Raw genomic sequence first — 17,540 nt, 5'->3', positions numbered from 1 at the left:
CATAAGTTTAAATTTCTGAGCCCTTTGTGATTAATACTGTGCTGCTATAATTGAGTAACTTTCTCCTTTCCTTTGCTCTGGAGGGGTTTCTCTCATCAAAAATCACACAGAACTAAAACTTGTGTCAGTCACTAAGGATTTTAAAGGTATCTGCTTGTGTCAATTATATGAGTGTGATATGAGATAACTTTGTAGAAGATATGAGTTTGTCCGAGTGTATTTATTGTTATGCGAAATAATTCATGAAAAGTATAGCTTCAGGCATTGAACAGCACTGTGCAAAGACCAAGTTTGATGTTTGAACTTCTGATTTAGGCAGACATAGGTCTTCTCTGGAGAAACATCATGCAGGAGATTCATCAAACATTTTGGAGATCTGGTTACAGTTCAGGCTGAAAAAATTGGTTCCTGCAAAAAGCTCATGCATAGCTTTCAAGGATGTTTAGGATAGAAGATCTGAGTATGATTTTAGGTAGTTTGGATATGATTTCTATGGGGTCTTATCTGTTTTCAAACACCAAAATACTGTTTCTATAGAGACATGAGTTTGTAACTGTGTATATTTTGATTCTTTAGGAAGTAATAGAAGCTATTGCTGAGTGTGCATTTAAGACATCGCCCTTTCCAATCCTCCTTTCCTTTGAAAATCATGTGGATTCGTAAGTAATTACCCTGTTTCCCTGTATGGTGTTATATTTTTATAACTAAACACAGGATTGTGAATGAAATTGAGGCAGGTTTATTATCTGACGTGATCAAAAGCTCTTATCCAAACTAAAAGCTTACATCAGCTTAAGTAGCTAGAATTATCAGAATGAATGAGGCATGTTCTTAAAAACCCGAATGAGAATATTTAGATTCTTTAGATAGACAGAGAAAGCTTAAATAATTATGAGACAAATTTTGTTAATTTTATAGGCTCAGTATGTCCTACTGAATTGAAGTGGTACTTCATCAAACTAAAAGAAGCAATTTCACCTGCTTGTGACCCTGTTCTGCACTACAAACATATTCTGTGCACAGTATTTGGTCTGTTTCTCATGTTAGAAATAAAGGCCAGAGCTAGCCTTTACCAGAACTAGTTCTCTACAGGACAGGGCTAGTTCTCTACCTATCCTAGGACTAGGATTAGGACTAGCTAGGATTGCAAAATAGGTGGCATGTAAAGCTAGGAACTCTTTCTAAAAAAAAAAAGAAAATATCTATTTGCATAAGCTGTTTTCTCTTGGGGAGCTTTGTTTTTTAATTGCAAATGATGCACATTTTACTGCAGAAGAGAAGCAAAAAAAAAAAAAAAAAAAAAGGTGAAAACACTTTTAAATTTGTCCCTGTTACCTATGTTGTTATTACTAACTTAGATCTGGTTTTCATTTTTATGTTTCACATGATCTTTTGTTTGGTTTTGTGTATAGACACCATGCAGTTCAAAGTGAGATGACATTGGCACATAGCATGTGCCTTAACTTCAGTTACCTTGCTCCCTTTTGTTTTCTACGGTGAAAACATTTTCAGCAGTCCTGGGGCCAATTTCGGTTGAGAAACATTACTTTCATTTAAAAGAAAAAGTAATCTTTGGGGATGCTTTGGAGATTTAATACAAATTAGAAAAGGTGTTGGCACTTCTCTCTTCAAAAAGGAAAAAGGTGAGGGCTAGCTGCTTTTCCACTATTTTAGGAAGAACATTCTTTTTAAAAGAAACTGGTAGAGGAAGCTATGTATGAATGTGTTTGAATATGTATGAATGTGTGAATGAAGAACAGAGTGACAATACTGATCAAAAATGGCTTAGGTAGAAAAATTTTAAATCTCAGAGCTGCCATACAATCCCTTTACCTTTAGAATACATTTACCATATAGTACCATGCGATTCATTTTTTACATGGGTAGATAGTGATAGGACAAGGGGGAATGGTTTTAAGCTAAAGGAGGAAAGATTCAGATTACATGTCAGGGGGAAACTTTTCTCTGAAAGGGTGCTGAGGTGCTGTGGTAGGGGGTTGGAACTTTGATCCTTGAAGTCCGTTCCAACCCAAGCCATTCTATGATCCTATAACCTTTCAGGATAAACTTACACTATGTTTTGTTGACAAATACATGCTTGCACTGTGCAGTTTATAAGACTGTGTGGTTATGATTTTAAAAAATCTACCTAACTGTTAAATCTTGCTCAGTTGGTTCTGTCTTTCTCAAAAAGACCACACAGGTGCTGTATTTAATTTCCTTCTCCATTCAGTCCCCACACTCTCTTCTTTTTGGGTTGGTTGTATCACTTCCAACTCTTTTATCCTCACGTGCTGCAGTAAGTTTTAATTCACAGTGCTTTTCATGATACTTCTAAATGCAACTTCTTGTCTTTAGAAAAGTTCTCAACCATCATTCTTAAATCCATTTCACTTTGTATTCATTCCTCTCTATTAAAATGTATATTTGGAGAAGGTACTTCTCATTTATCTTAAATAGAACAGTTATGTTTTTCTTCCTCTAAAGTCATTAAGACTTAGATCTTCCAGAGTGGTTTGTTGTATGTTAAGAAAATATAGTAAATAATGGTGTAAGACACCAGATGTAAGGTATGTGCACAAAACTCTAAGATGAAACTTCATCAGAGTCAAAGGTGTGGTGACGCTGCATGAACATATCAAAGAGGTACCAGAATGACTGCTGCATTACTCAAATCTTAAGAATTTTCCCCCACAGAAACCACTGTATCTTCCTCATCAGGAAACTCCAGTCATAAAAGAATGAATTATCTCAATGTTTTGGGTTTTTTTTTCTCATTTATTTCTATTACATACATTTTTAGCAAAGCAAGTCTAGGAAATCAATATCAAATATTTTCTCTTTTTGAGCTTCTCTTGCTGTTTGTGATTTTTTGCTGCAGTAAATCATCAGACTGACTGTGTGTGAGTTCTAATTTTGCTTTGGCTGAAAATAATTTCTAGTTATTTTACTGACTGCTACAATTATCCTTTCATTTCTTCACTGGTTTCTACAGAAATCTGCAATTAGTCATGCCACTCAAAGTAACCTTCATCTAATTCCATGGAATGCTCCCTTTGTCTTTTCCTTTACTTGGAACGTTGTTTTTCCTCCTAGATCTTAAAATTGAGTTTGTGAGTATTAACAAACAGTGCTAAGTGTTTTCGTAGAACTGTCAAAACAAATCTTAATGACATCAATTCCTACTTTGGGGTGTCCAAATTTTCTCTTCTGATTGTCAAGTTACAAGAATCAGTCAGTATGCATGGGTGAAATGCTGGTCCCCTACAAATGGATGGAAATGTTGGCGTTGGTTTAAACAGAAGTATGGTTTACCCTGTGATTTTTATGCATGGCTGTTAGGCATTGCAGTTATCAGAGTTAAGTAAGTTATACATCAGCAATGTACATATGACAGGATTCATCACCACTGAACTTAAAATGCAGTTTTTCTTCCCCTGTTCTGTTCACAAGAGTATTTTTAACACTTTTTGCTCACCTAAGAAATAAATTAATTATTTGTTAGCACATAGTGTTAGTCATCTTGTTTTACTTTCAGATTTTGTTGTAGGTTTCCTCTCAAACATGCAGCATGTAAATAACTTTCATTTCCTTTACTCTAACTCTAGTATGTATTCATTCTTGCTTATTTTTATGCAATGAAAAGTTTAGAAAAATAAGTAAGCTGTAGAATTTAGATTATATACAATATTATGCATACCATCATTTTTATTAAAATCTAAATATGGATACTGAGAAAGACCATAAGAAGAAAAGACATGCTTCTCTCAAAAAACAGAAAACTGACCTGAAAATTCTTAAAAGACCTCAAGAAGACCTTGATGTCTAAAGTTGAGCTTACAAGAAGATAAGGTATCTGCAAATCTGGAAGCAGACAGCCTATAATTAGAAATGCACTGATGACATAGCAAAAAGGTTAAGTGATCCTTGAGCAATATCCATAGATTTCTTCCAAGATTAAATTTAATTACAGTTATTCATACCACTGATTTCTTGCTGGAATTGTTTCTTCAAATATTAATGGAATTATTATTAATGGAATTATCATTTTTTCTTCCAACACTTTAAATTATTTTAAACTCTTTTGGGAAGGAAAGGAAAGGATCTGTGTCTTTGCTTTATGCAGAATAAGGACCTCTGCAGAAGTGATAATACAATGTTAGGAGTGGTTGTGTTGTAGTATCAGAGAGCCTCTATGAATGACCTTCATAAATGGCATAGCACCAACACAGTAAAATAAAATACAAGCAATGCAATAATGTTAATGAAAACATTTTTTCAGATTCCCTGTACTTCCATATCTCCAGGTGTCACATTACCACTTTCTCTTCCCTTGCCCTGCCACATTCTAAGGGCATATGTGGTAACCATCAATATCCATACAAGTGAAAATCATCCAGCAGATAGAGTTAGCTGTTTTGAGACGATCAATTTTTGTTACGTTAAATGAAGGCTAGGAGAATTTCCAATAACAATAGATATGGACGTTTGTTTTTCTTCAGGAATTAGCTGACTTACTGTTCTTAACAGCACAGATGAAAAAATACATCAATGTAGAAAAGTTGATTGCTCTGGTTCATAATTTTGAAAAGAAAGTAAAATAAATGGAAACAAATACTCCAACCTGTAAAGTACTTTAATAGTAATAACTATTGCTAATGATCTCTCTCTCTCTTAAAACGAAGTATATATTTGTGTGTATCACAGAGGGTGCCACTTGTTCAAATACTGAACTCCTACATAATTCTTATCTCCTAAATTTATCAAGTTCTTTCTTGGGGGCTTTTAAAAATAACAGTTCATACGGTCCAGTTGACGAGAAAAAGTAATTCTGTTCTGTCAAGATTTTTGTTCTTTGTCATTGTCTAGTATTGCAAGACTTTTTTTATATTATTAACAACTGTTACTTCTTATTTTTCCTTTTCCTCCTTTTTTCCCCTCTGCAAAATGATTACATTGGAATTTATGTGCTAAACCAAAAAGTGCTGCATTGAATTTTTCTCTGTTACAAAAATGGAAGTTCTCACTATGTGCTCTATGAGGTAACCATGTAATTAAACCTGGAATGGCAGAAGAATTTGTTCTAACTGTTTTGTATGAAATTTATTAGATAAAAGGTGTGCATCCTTTTTCTATTTCATATCAAAAGTTCTTTTTTGGGGTCGATGTGCCCATTCGAAAATGCTGGTCTCACAACTCATCAAATTTGTAAGACTTCAATTATTGTGCTCTTGTGATTCAAGGAAATGTCCCTTGGACTTTCTGGGTCCTAAGAGCATGGGTGTATTCACAAGACATACTTGTGGAGATGATTGAAATAATCCCTATAGACCCCTTGTGGGCGCTAGCTGTAGCAAAATACTCAGTCTTACTGGAACAGAATGTGGTGCCTTTATTTTCCTTGGTAGCTGGCAGTTAGAAATAGCTAAAGCACTGTCATTGCCTGATCTATTCCTCCCGTCATCATCTCCCTTGTGGGTTCTTAGTTTCACTGCCTTGCCTGTCTTCATCTTAATTTTCCATCCTCAGCTAAAAGTGGCTCTTAGCGTTTTTGCAGAATTTGCTGCATGTAAAAGAAATTAATGAAATACTGTAGTGATTTAAATTGCGTGCAGCACTTCTATGGCTTGGTGGAATAATTTAAAACCTACTCTCAGTATGTTTTGTAAATGACTGAGCTAATGACCAGTTCACCCCGTATCTGCTTCAAGGGACAGCCAGCATGCTGATCTTGGGGAAATTACATTTTCTGATTCAAATGCTACCCAGCCTTTATCTCAGCTCTGGTTTGGCCCTGCTGAACTCAGGAAGAGCTCCATTGCCAAGTGCTCAGTTGGTGGCTAATGGCGAAATAGACATTGAAGTCGCTGTACTCCTACTTTGCAAGAGAAAAATGAACACTACGTTTTTCATATATATCCAGTTCTACTTTGTCATGAAAAATAGCTCCATATGCCATAGCACATAACATACATGCTTGTATCATCTGTGTATCTTCCGTAGTATGTGGTTCATAATTAATAATACTCGAGGAGGTTGTATTAAACAAACTTTAATCAAAACTTCTCCAGAGAGTATCAAAAATGAAAATTTTGAAAGAAACCTAAGCTCAGATGTTCCAGGCTTTGGAAGACCTATATAACAAACATGCACAGTTGTCTAACATTAGAGAGTGATTTTAGCAGTGCACTGCATGTTAAGATGATTTGAGTAATATTTCTAAGCAATATAACCTATCCTCAGTCCCAGAACTCCTATCACTGTGATACGCAGCAATTTCATTACTGTGTTGCACTTTGGGAAAATTGATTATGAGTAAAACTTGCTGAGATTGACTTTATTTCTAGAGGATGTCAAGACAACCACTAAAGTAATTTATTGTGGTAAAATTCAACACCAGATCTCCTTTGAAAATAAGGAAATAAAGAATCTGACTGTTGACCGAAACAACATGCATAAATAATCATGAGCAGTTCCACCTCGTGTATTTATATTGGTCCCAGCTATGTATGTATTACAGGCATGCAGTATTTAATTTAAAATGCAGTTACAACAGCACTTACTACAGCAATTCTCCAAATTGACATAATGCCTCTTAACATTAGTACTAATTACATCTATGCTATGACTTCTGCCAGTGAGGATGCAGCAGGAGGCGGGAGCAGCACAAGCTGCTGGTGCCAACCTCACCCATGAGGTCTGCGAGTGGGCCAGCACCACATGGGGGAGAGCATTGCAAAGCTGCTTCTGGGAGCAGGGCTCGAGCAGGAGAGACTGTCATGCTACAGGCACAGCACCCAGAGCGCTCATCTCACATAGGCTGAAACAAATAGGCTGAGAATGTGGGCTGCTGAGATGAAATCTGCAGTGAAGCTAGCTGCTCCTCTGTCAGTACCTTTAATGCATTTTTGCTGCTTTTGAAACCCAAGTAATGTCTTCTCCCTATTCTTCTTGCAGTTGTGCCCTGGAGACTCAAGGGCACGACCTTGTAAGGTGACAAGTTTGGGACGCTGGCAGAGGAGGCTGCTCTGTGTGTAACTGTTAGGGTTTTGATGCCTTAGGCCAGGTATGACGAGAAAGAAAAAAATCCAAATGAAAGGAGGGGGTGTGAGAAGAATGCCTGGCATGTGTGTAAAGTAATACAAGTAACACAAGGAGGAAAATATGTAATTTTTGAATGAATTGTTGTCTGAAAGAGGCAAATTCATGCAAGTTATTTCCCCGAAGGTAACAACTGACATCCTCATTTTTTTTCTACTAAGTGCGTGGGTAAAATACAACTCCAAAGTTCAGTTTTACCATTATTCAAGTGCCTAGTGACTTCATGTGTCATCCTTTTGATAAGCTTTATCAAAAGAATCAGCATAATTGCATGATATATCTATGTCTCTGTGAACAATTCACAGTGATTGAATCAGGAAATTATATCTTGTTTAGGGATATTAGGTATTCCATTACTGCTGCTTTCAGTCTGTAGCATTAGTAGGACTCATTTCTTTCCTTCTTTTCTCCCCTTTAGCCCTAAGCAACAGGCAAAAATGGCAGAGTACTGCAGATTAATATTTGGAGATGCATTGCTTATGGATCCATTGGAGAAATACCCGGTAATATGGTTTGGTATTTATAAGATCACAGATATCTTGTGAATTTCTATTTTGTTCAGTCCAATGTCATTCTTTATACGCAGCCTTCCAAGACAGAGTCTAAAGGAGGGCTTAAAACAATTTGTAATGTTGGTGACTTAGTCATATCATTTCTGATGCAAAAGTTGTTTTGATACATTGAATTGTAATTCTCTAATTGCAATTGATTCTTATAGCCACTGATTTATAATGTTTGCTTTCACATTTGAACTTATTGAAGTTATTGCTATAGACATTTCATAAGGTATTTTTCTTCTCTTATTTGCCCTCCATAGCCCTGTTTCACTTAATGAAGGTTAAATGTTGTTCAAGAGGTAGATTTTACCAGGGTTCATATGGGTTACAAAATTATGCACCATGTAGGCCTTAAGAAATTACTGTAAGCTTGTTTCTTGTTTTGTTGTAAAAAATTTCTCTTTCTTTTCTGAAAGCTTGAACCTGGGGTCCCTCTTCCAAGCCCTATGGATTTAATGTACAAAATTCTGGTGAAAAATAAAAAGAAGTCACATAAGTCTGCAGATGGAAGTGCCAAGAAGAAGCTCTCAGAGCAAGCTTCCAACACGTGCAGTGATACATCTAGTATGTTTGAGCCTTCGTCCCCAGGAGCAGGTATGAATGGAATCTACAAATATGCTTCTCACTAAAACACAAATACTTAATTACAGCTGTGTTTTTCAAGCCATTAACATTGCTCTAGTAGAGTAAAGGTACACTAGTACAGGTTTTGCTCAACAGGAAACAATGCCAAGTGTCATTACTCAGGTCTCAAGGGTGAGGGATCACTTATAGAGTGACCAAAAAATCAGTGAAGTACACTGACATTTACCTGGACTATTTAAGACATAGAACAAGCTACTAACTCCATATACCAACTATAATTTAATGCATATATACTAATAATGCTTAGGGTATCTGCAGGGGACCACTGTGAGCATTAGTATACAAAAAAATATGGTAAGATCTGCTCTGAAGAGCTTAAAGTCTAACTAGAACAGAAAAATAAAAGTGCAGGGAAAAAAGATTTGCGCTACATGATGGGAACGGATCATCAGCAGGACAAGCAATAAAATGTGTGTATCCCGATTCCCAACCTAGTGTCTGTTCCCAGGACCACAATTTATCCTTCTTCATAGGACTGAAATTGTGAACTGCTAAAAGCATAGATGTTTATGCCCTAATAGTGGAATACTTTAAGTGTGGATTGAAATCTCTTCTAGAATATATACTTCTTGTCATTTGCTGTCAATTTTTTTACTCTCTTGCTTATAATTTTTTTCAAATTCTGATTAATCGAGCTGAAAGTCTTCATGCTGGCAGTTTGCCTCAAGCTCAATTAAAAACAAAACAACAATAACAATCCTGCTGTATTTGTGGATAACGTTGTTTATCCTATTAAAAGCAAAGACAGAATAAGTTTTCAGCCATTGTATTAAGAAACTTTCAAAAGGCCATGGTTTGGATTAGAGCTTAGATTTCAGAAAAAGATTCATCACGGTGTCAGGAATGATTTACTTCTGTTTTCATGATTTGATTTAGACAAATCACAAGCAGCAGAAAAATTAGCGAGCATATGCCAACCTCTTTCTTCCCAAAACCTGAGGGGAACTGGTTTGTTCTATGTTTTTTTTCTCTATCCGATCTGCATAGAAGGTAACAGCTTGGTACTTCAGGAGCCTTCCAGTGAGTTTTTATAGGAAAAGACTCAGGCTGTGAATCTTGGGTATTGATGGTTAGGGAAGGACAGGGGAATAAGTCCTATAGCAGAGTCTGTAATTTTAAACATCAGTTGTGAATATTATGTCTGTACTACCTGTGTAACAAATGATATTCTGTATAGATTTCAAAGTTGAACACCTAGAAAATGCAAGAACTGAGATGGCAAAATTAATGTGGTCACTTGATTCATCTGTGAATGTGCAAATGTATACTTGTAATCTGTGACACTAATTGTTTCTCCTTTAGGACCTATGCCTCTTTTGGAGAATGACAATAAGTCAATATTTTTTCACTCTTCTGTCATTCATACAGTATTCCAGATCTAGCATCTTGACCTTTCAGTGTATTTCTGTGGGGATGTCCATGCTGCATATGAGTACTTGACAAACAACAGTGAATTTATATTAACAATACCTGTGGAGAGTGAGATAGTATTAATCTAATTTTATCTCAGAACAGCAGTCTGAGAGGGCTTAAAAACAGTTCAGAGGCAATTGACAAGGAACGTCCAGGATTTGCTTTTTAAGACTATGCTAAATTTAGAAGTATTCAGAGTGCAGAGATTTCTGGAGATCTCAGCTACAACTATGAGCACTGAGCATTTCTGTAGATTATAGAATCATAAAGTCTTTTCAGTTGGAAGGAACCTTTACAGGTCATCTCGTCCAGCTCCCCTGCAGTGAATGGGGACATCTGCAGCTAGATCAGGTTGTTCGCAGCCCTGTCCAGCCTAACCTTCCCATCCTCTATTCAGTATTATAGTGTCAACTTCTTCTACTCATCAGCTAGGATTCAGCTTTCTTTGGCTGCTTATTGTGTTGTCCACTGAGCACTCTTACTCCTCCACTTCTCTGCCCCACTTACTAGGGAACGTATTAGCATTACTGATGATTTGCAGGGGAAAGTTGTGCTGATTTGGCTTTCATGAGATTTTAAATGATTTTTTTCACAGCAGTACGAATAATACATTTGTATTCATATGTCAGTTAATAGCAAACTTCTCTGTGCCTCACAGTGTTTGAGCTTAGGTTTAATTCAAGCCCAAATAAGTCAGTTTTGTGATAAGTTTATAAAACATACTGTATGAAAGCTCAGTGATGGTGAAATGGTACCAGTGGTTAAAAAACAATTCTAAAACAGGAGTTTTGCAGAATGGTTCACAAATTGTTCAAGACAATTGTAAAAACTAACTTCAGTAGGGTGTAACATCAGTAAGTGGAAAAAGCTTACATCCCTAAAGCTGTCCCCATACATACAGCAATGCTGGCAAAGCAGACAACGAATTTCTGAGATAACACTTGTGTAAGTCTCATTTTGGTAAATGAGAATCTTAGACCTGGTTGCATAAAGAAGCAAGCAGGTGAAATTTTCAAATAAGTTTAAGTTGTTAGATCACACTGCTAAAAGAAAGTGGCAGTTCCACTGGATGTGTCTGTGTGTTGTAGGCCTTTGCTTCAGGAAACTAAACTTGTTAATTGAATAGTATTTACATTTTGGAGCAAATTGGTGATCTCCCAGTAACAGGATCAAATTTTCATCCAAGTAGTGCTTGCTGTAAGGAGGTCACAGGAAGATAAAGAGAAAATAGAATCATCTCCCTGGTTTCTGTGTGACTAACTGGAAAACTGAGTAAGAAGTTTAATACTTAGTTTTCATAAATATTTCGATAGCTTGATAAATGCATTGCTGCCACAAGCCATTGAGGCAGTGGCCCATTGCTATATAGTAAAATGTTCTGGCATCTGAGTAAAGTTTACTTTTCCTTTTCAAAAATGGTTAATGCTTATGTACAGCTTTTGCAAATAATGAGAGGTGATTTCCTCCACAAGATGTTGGTAGCTGCCTGAACATTGTAAATCCAATTCACGGAGTTATCAAGCAGCATCAGCAAGTATCACATTTACAATCCATTTTGACTGTTCTTTTAAAGGGCCCTGACGAAGTAAATTACCAAATTCTCCTGAATTTTCCAAGCAACACATCACATTTTATTAGTTTCTCAATATCTGTCACATTCGGCTGTCAAATTGCTGAGTCGTGGTGGGAATAGATATTCTTTAGTGCTTTGATTCCACTACCCTCAGTAACAAGGATTTGGCTTGTCATTCCTAGCTCTCCTCTCTTGATCATCTTCTATTCAGTATTACAGTGTTGACCTCATCTATTCATCAGCAGGGATTCAGCCTCCTTTGGCTGCTTGTTGCTTTGTCCACTGAGTGCTCTTATGCCTTCACAACTCTGCCCCACTTAGTAGTGAAAACATCCTTGAAACTAGTACTGTTACTCCATTGAGAAGTTTGCTGTGTGGTTCTTGGAGCTATTGAAAGTCACTGGGCTTCGTGTGTGATAGGAGTATGATATTTTTATTTTCTAATATTCTTCTGTCTGCCCTTGTCCACAGGCTGGCTCTTGTCTTATACTTGGACAGCAAGCTTTTGCAGCAGGAGCTCTGCCTGTATTTGTGTTACACTTAGCATAGAGATGTCCTGTGCTGCTGTTTGGAATCCCATCTAGTTGTCCCCTTTGCACACGCGCACACACGCACACACACACACGTACTGGGTCATACTGCATATGCCAGCACACGTACTTTTATGACTACAAGTGGTGGCATGGAAGTAATCCCTCCAACAGTGTGGGAGAGTAAGCATAGAGGCATCTGTAGCACAGATATCTTCTCTGCAAGCCTGACCCAGGCTTGCTCAGAGTTTGTGTCCCAGCAGTGTAACAGCAAAAAGAAGCTTCAGTCTGAGCACAGAGCCATGCATGTGAGGGAAAGCCAACGTGGACATAGCCATAGGTTCAAAAACTCCTAGTTATTCTGTGCTTGCAATCCTGTATATTATTTGTGCTGGTTTTGCAGTCTGATGAATAACTTGAAAATGAGATCTGATCTCCTTGGGAGTTTTCCTGTTAAATATTTTTTAATAAAAGAATACTGTGTTGCATACTTCCCTCCCTGGACACTTCCAGCAAGAACAAGCTGGTATCTCAGCAGTTGCAACTTGGCTGAAATCTGCCCATGTCCCCCTTGCAGACTATGGGAAGTATTATTTTGCCAGTCCAGATGAATTCATTGAGAGCTTCCCACCCAAAGATTGTCCCTGTAAATCCTGTGAGAACATGGCTGGCTCTTTGCAGTACACTGAGGTTCCCTGAGCCATCCCTTGAGCCTGTTGAGCAATCATGTTATTTTCTTCAATGAAATGTTCAGGAAGAAATGTGTTCATGAATAAAAGCATGACATTTCAACATCTGCATCTGCAGCCTGGGTAGTCATCATTTCATTGTGAAAGGCACACTCATTATTTAAATCGTATGTGATGTACGTGGCCAGAAAGGGCCCCCTAGGCATGATTCAAGGCCTCTTGGAACAGAGAGGAATTTCTGGATTCAGTGGGCTTTGGATTAGACCCTGTGATGACAGTAGAAACTGAAATACCATTCTCTGGAGAGTTTGGGAATGCTGCACAGTGGTTAAGATTTTTGTGCTGCCGAAATAATTGCCACTGCTGAAGAAAGCTGAAGGGTTTGTGGAATGAAACCTTTAAAGAAGTGTTGTCGATCTCAAAGGTGTGGACAGGTGACTGCAGTAGAAGTTAAACCTGCTTTTCCAGAGTATTCTAAAGGTACACGGTGTATACCTTGTGACTGCCAAATGCACAGAAGGAGTTACCTAAGAGAAAGATGGGTTGATTTCCAATGCAACCAAATCAAAACATTGGGGAGGGAAGAATATTCATTAACTAAAAATAATGAATCTGTGTCTTACCTATAGGAATTTGTTAGTACATTGCAATTGGGAACAAGTCTTAAAATATGTTTCATTTGCTCCTATTTACTCTATCAGAGTGCTTTCAGGGGAAGGATGATCTTTATGCATCTTCATCACATTACTCGATTTGCACTGCCCTCAGCCGGTACAGCTGAGCAATGAGTCCAAGCAGTCAGACGCACCAATGGCGTATCAGTGGAGGGAAGTGTGAGCAGACTCCTGCCAGCTGTGCTACCTGGGTGCACACAACTGTGATATCTTCAGAACAGATGCATTTCTCTGAGCAGCCCTTATTACCACAGCACATGTGAATGTCAGTTTTTATGCATGATTTCTTCACCCTGTGAATGCTGTGATGTGTGTGCTTCTCCTGGGGGGCAAAAGCAGTCACTGAAGGTCACGCAGGGATCCTGTAGCAGAGAAATCCTAAACCACAGAGCTGTGACCCAAGCATGGGAACAGCTCGTCAAAGTAGTTTGTAATATTATACCTGCACACTGTGCACATAATGCACACACTGTGAAGCTCTTTTTTTGGTGCTGATACCTGCCCTGTGATTTCCAAATAGTAAGAGTCCAGCAGCTGAAAAGCAAGAATCTTTGATTAGACAGTAGGAACTTACCAATTATAAGGATGGATGAATCCCTCTAGACAGTTTGTTTGATTTGTGCTGTGACAAAAAGCACATGTATAATGTCTTCTCTTTTAAGCAGTGTACATCTTTCACAGATTTATCCCTAATATTTATAGCTATTGCTTCAGCCAGTAATTGTCTTCTGCTAAAAACATTTCAGGAGAAGCAGAGATTGAGAGCGATGATGATGATGACTACGATGATGATTGTAAAAAGTCGTCGATGGATGAAGTAAGGGCATAGATTTGTTTTATGGTGGTGGATCGATTCCAGCATTCTGGGTTGGCTGTGTTACCAGGAGTGGGACTGCCATCTAGTGGGAAAAGGAAGGCAGAGCATCGGCAATCACTTACTTTCTGAAGTTGGTTGTCAATGGGTTTGGAACCATATCTTTATTTTGTTTATTAATATTTCAATTTAGTGAAAGATAAAATTTGATAACACTACAGATGATCTGAGGCAACTGTTTGTGGTGTATTTGGTACCACTGGAAATAAAATTGGATGTTGAAAATGCAGAGCTATGTTTTTTATTTATTCAGTAGTACAGATAAGCGTGGTTAGCATTGCGTGTGTATCACCATGCATATGTAAAGGTAGTGCAGTTCTTTTCCTGGGAGCCATGTAGAAAGAAATAATATAATGGCATTTTAATTAAACGTTTACATTGTGTAACATCTTTCCTTTCTTAGTATGTGAAGCTCCCATGTGAGGCATTGAGTTCACTAAGACAGGATTACACAGAATCACACAGAATGGTGAAAGATGATTCTTTCATGGTTGATAGAAAACTGGACTTTGGTGTTTTTGACCCTTGATGGCCATCATGGATTTTGACCAGCCAAAATGTCAGCATTTTCCCATCTCTGTCCTTAGGGTACTGCTGGAAGTGAGGCTATGGCCACAGAAGAGATGTCTAACCTGGTGAACTACATTCAGCCTGTGAAATTTGAATCATTTGAGGTATCAAAAAGTAAGTAAGTTAAGCATAAGTGATGTCCTTTACTGAAAATTATCTAGCAAGTGTTCAGAAGAAAGGTCTGGAGAAATGCTTGCTTGGATTCTTCTCAATTAAATACATGGGCCCTTGGTGTCCAACCAGATAAATCCATGTTTATTTTGAAACATGCATTAGTGTAAGTATTGGGCTTTGTCTACTCTGCTGCCACTTCAAAAACAGTTTACCAAATATTTGATCAGGTTGTTTTTGTTATCCATAGCGGAAGAATAACTTAGTGAGTTTGAGAAAATTGATCATAAATATTCCTTCAGATTGAGCAAATGCTTAATGTTTTTTTCTGTGCTACTTTTATGGAGGATTCAGTGTAAGCAGAGAGTGTGCACTTCCTCGTATACAAATTCACTCTTCTCTGCCTCTGTGTATTGTATAGAAAAAGCCATAACTTCATCCTCTGCTGGCATTTACAGAAAATGCCTTGCCAGGAATGCAGTCTGTGGCATCCTCAGTAAACAGTGCAGCATCTTTTCCTTTCTTGGTGCAAAACCCCCTACTGTTTGCCTGCCCTTTTTCACTTTGTTTTGACAGATTGCAATATGCCTTCTGAGCTTTTTAGTTCAAGAAGCATATAGCATTTTAATTTGTTATGGATTTGTGGAGGCCTTAGCAGAGGACATGTAATTGATGCTGAAGTCCATATCTGCACATACAATTTCACATTTACTCATTTTGAATACAAAGCATAGCAGTAGTCATCTAGCTGCTCACGTATATTTATGTATAAACACATACATATAAGCGTTCACAAAATCATGTGGAGTTGTGCTTGTTCCCTACAGTAGCATTCCTTGGATGTTTATAATATCCATTAGCTCTAATGAGAGTTATGAGTACACAGTGGGAAGGAGATATTCCTACTGGAAAGGAAGCCATGTGAATCCTAGCAGGAGAAGTTCATGCTGCTGTTAGAAAATTCTCTTTAGAGAATGTAGATTTCTTCTATTCCCATGCCTGTGCCTTTCCAAGTTTTGTCTTTTCTGAAGAACTGCTCATATCCAGATTTTTTACATTGTCTTCCTTGTTTTTGTGAACTCATTATGTTAAGTGATTAATATTTCAGCTGTTTGTATTAAAGAAAAAAAAAAAAATCATAGTGTGCAAATACTGCTAGGTGTTTAAAGCAGTGGCCACTTGAACTATGGGTTCTGGTCTTAGTCCTGGCCTGAAATCTCAGCTGAATCTTTGTTAAGTTCTGTGAAGGTAAGCTAAATAAGGAAAGAGTTAAAATTGTTTTTTATTTTGCTGCCTATTGAATTTTTCCCAGGTTGTATTTTTGTTCATCTGCTTCTTGTCTTTTATAAAGTTTCATCTTTTCAGCAATAAGAAATTTTTCTAATTTTGAATCATCTAATTCAGAATTTGTTTTGATCTGTGATCCTCACCTCTGTTGTGGTAACAGCATCTCGCTGTTGCTGCCATTTATACATTGTAGGGAGTGCATTTTTGGTCTCGCATTCAGATTGATAACAAAAATATTGAATACAACTAGATCTGTAACAGTTCCCTAATGGCCCTTACTAGGTGTATTCCCTCTCTCTGACAGCTAATAATTGCTACTGTTTCAGGATATTATTTCAAATTGGTAGGAGTTTTTCAGTTAGTTTATCCATTCTATCGTGAATTCCTCCCGATAAACTAACAAGTTAATGTATAATGAGGGAGAAATGCCTCTCCTGGGCAGTTTTTTCTTCAAAGGACAGGTTTCTTAGACCTTTCCAGTTACTGTAGGGGAATAAGTTTTTGTATTTTGTTTAGGAATTTGCTTAAGCTCTGAACATTTAGTGACATTTGCCAGCTACTGGTTCTGGTTTCCTGCAGATTCTACTTTAAGATAAATACTGAGAAATACTGCATACTACTACTATTACCAAAAAAAAAATAAAAAAATAGCACTTGTATTCTAAGTAGAATAAAAGATATGCTCTTTATCTTTCCTTGAACACGTTTTTCATGCCTTATGTAGCAGTCCTACATTGGTTGAATAACTGTGGAGATAGAACACATTTAGTCACTGTTTCCTGATAGGACATTAGTTAAGTAGCTACTGAAGCAATGAGATGAAGAAGTAGAATAGCATTGCAAACAAAAAATCACCGTTGTATTTCAGTGTCTCTTTATGAGATTTCATTTGAAAATTGAAATGAAATGAGATTTCTTTTTTTTTTCCTTTTTTTTCCTTTTTTTTTTTTTTGTCTGGTTGCCATCAGCTAAAATGTTTTTCTCAGGTGATACAAGCAAAGTGTTTGTTAGGAGCTGCAGGAGAGCTTCCCTTCGTGGTATGCTCACAGGAATCAGTGATCATTCCTAAATGATTCATAAGAAACTCAGCTTAATTTTAAGAAAGTAAGCCTCAGAACATTCAGGGACATGAAAACTTAGTCATCAGCAGCACAGTGACCTGTTCTTACACAGGTGATAGTCTGCATTAGCACTGTATGTGCACATTGCACACAACATCCTGTTAGTGAGGAGGGGTGGAAGAAGAAGAATCTCAGTGCTATAAGGTGCTTTGATGGGAGTGAGCTATCTGGAACTGAATTTGGGAGAAAGAGAAGATCCTGCTTATTGGAAAGGAAAATGACTGGTAAGAGAGTAGCCTCTAAGGAATGGTAGGAATCTTCTACCATTTGGAGATACAGCTATAAATAATGGAAGTAGCATGCTAGTTGCTAATTAGAAGTAGGGGCCACTACAGAGTATAGGTTCCAGCTCCCCTAGAGATAGAGAATAATTTTTGAATCAGCACAATCATCCT

At 37.4% G+C, this 17,540-nt stretch overlaps 1 protein-coding gene across 7 annotated transcripts in view; it reads left to right on the top strand.

Moving 5' to 3' along the window:
• Positions 1–17,540, top strand: part of PLCB1 (phospholipase C beta 1) — a 376,089-nt gene that overhangs the window by 270,865 nt on the left and 87,684 nt on the right. For all 7 annotated transcript variants that reach the window (XM_090134858.1, XM_031597889.2, XM_090134862.1 and 4 more), the window contains 5 exons: positions 577–659; positions 7,520–7,604; positions 8,075–8,252; positions 13,929–13,999; positions 14,644–14,740. In XM_090134858.1, the coding sequence (XP_089990984.1) occupies positions 577–659; positions 7,520–7,604; positions 8,075–8,252; positions 13,929–13,999; positions 14,644–14,740 (514 nt within the window). The remainder of the gene's footprint in view (positions 1–576; positions 660–7,519; positions 7,605–8,074; positions 8,253–13,928; positions 14,000–14,643; positions 14,741–17,540) is intronic.

Source organism: Phasianus colchicus, chromosome 2 (genome assembly GCF_987193195.1).
Source record: "Phasianus colchicus chromosome 2, bPhaCol1.hap1.1, whole genome shotgun sequence".
NCBI classification, from domain to species: Eukaryota; Metazoa; Chordata; class Aves; order Galliformes; family Phasianidae; genus Phasianus; species Phasianus colchicus.
The sequence above is the reverse complement of the archived record's forward strand: the minus strand, read 5'-3'. Positions and strand labels throughout refer to the sequence as shown.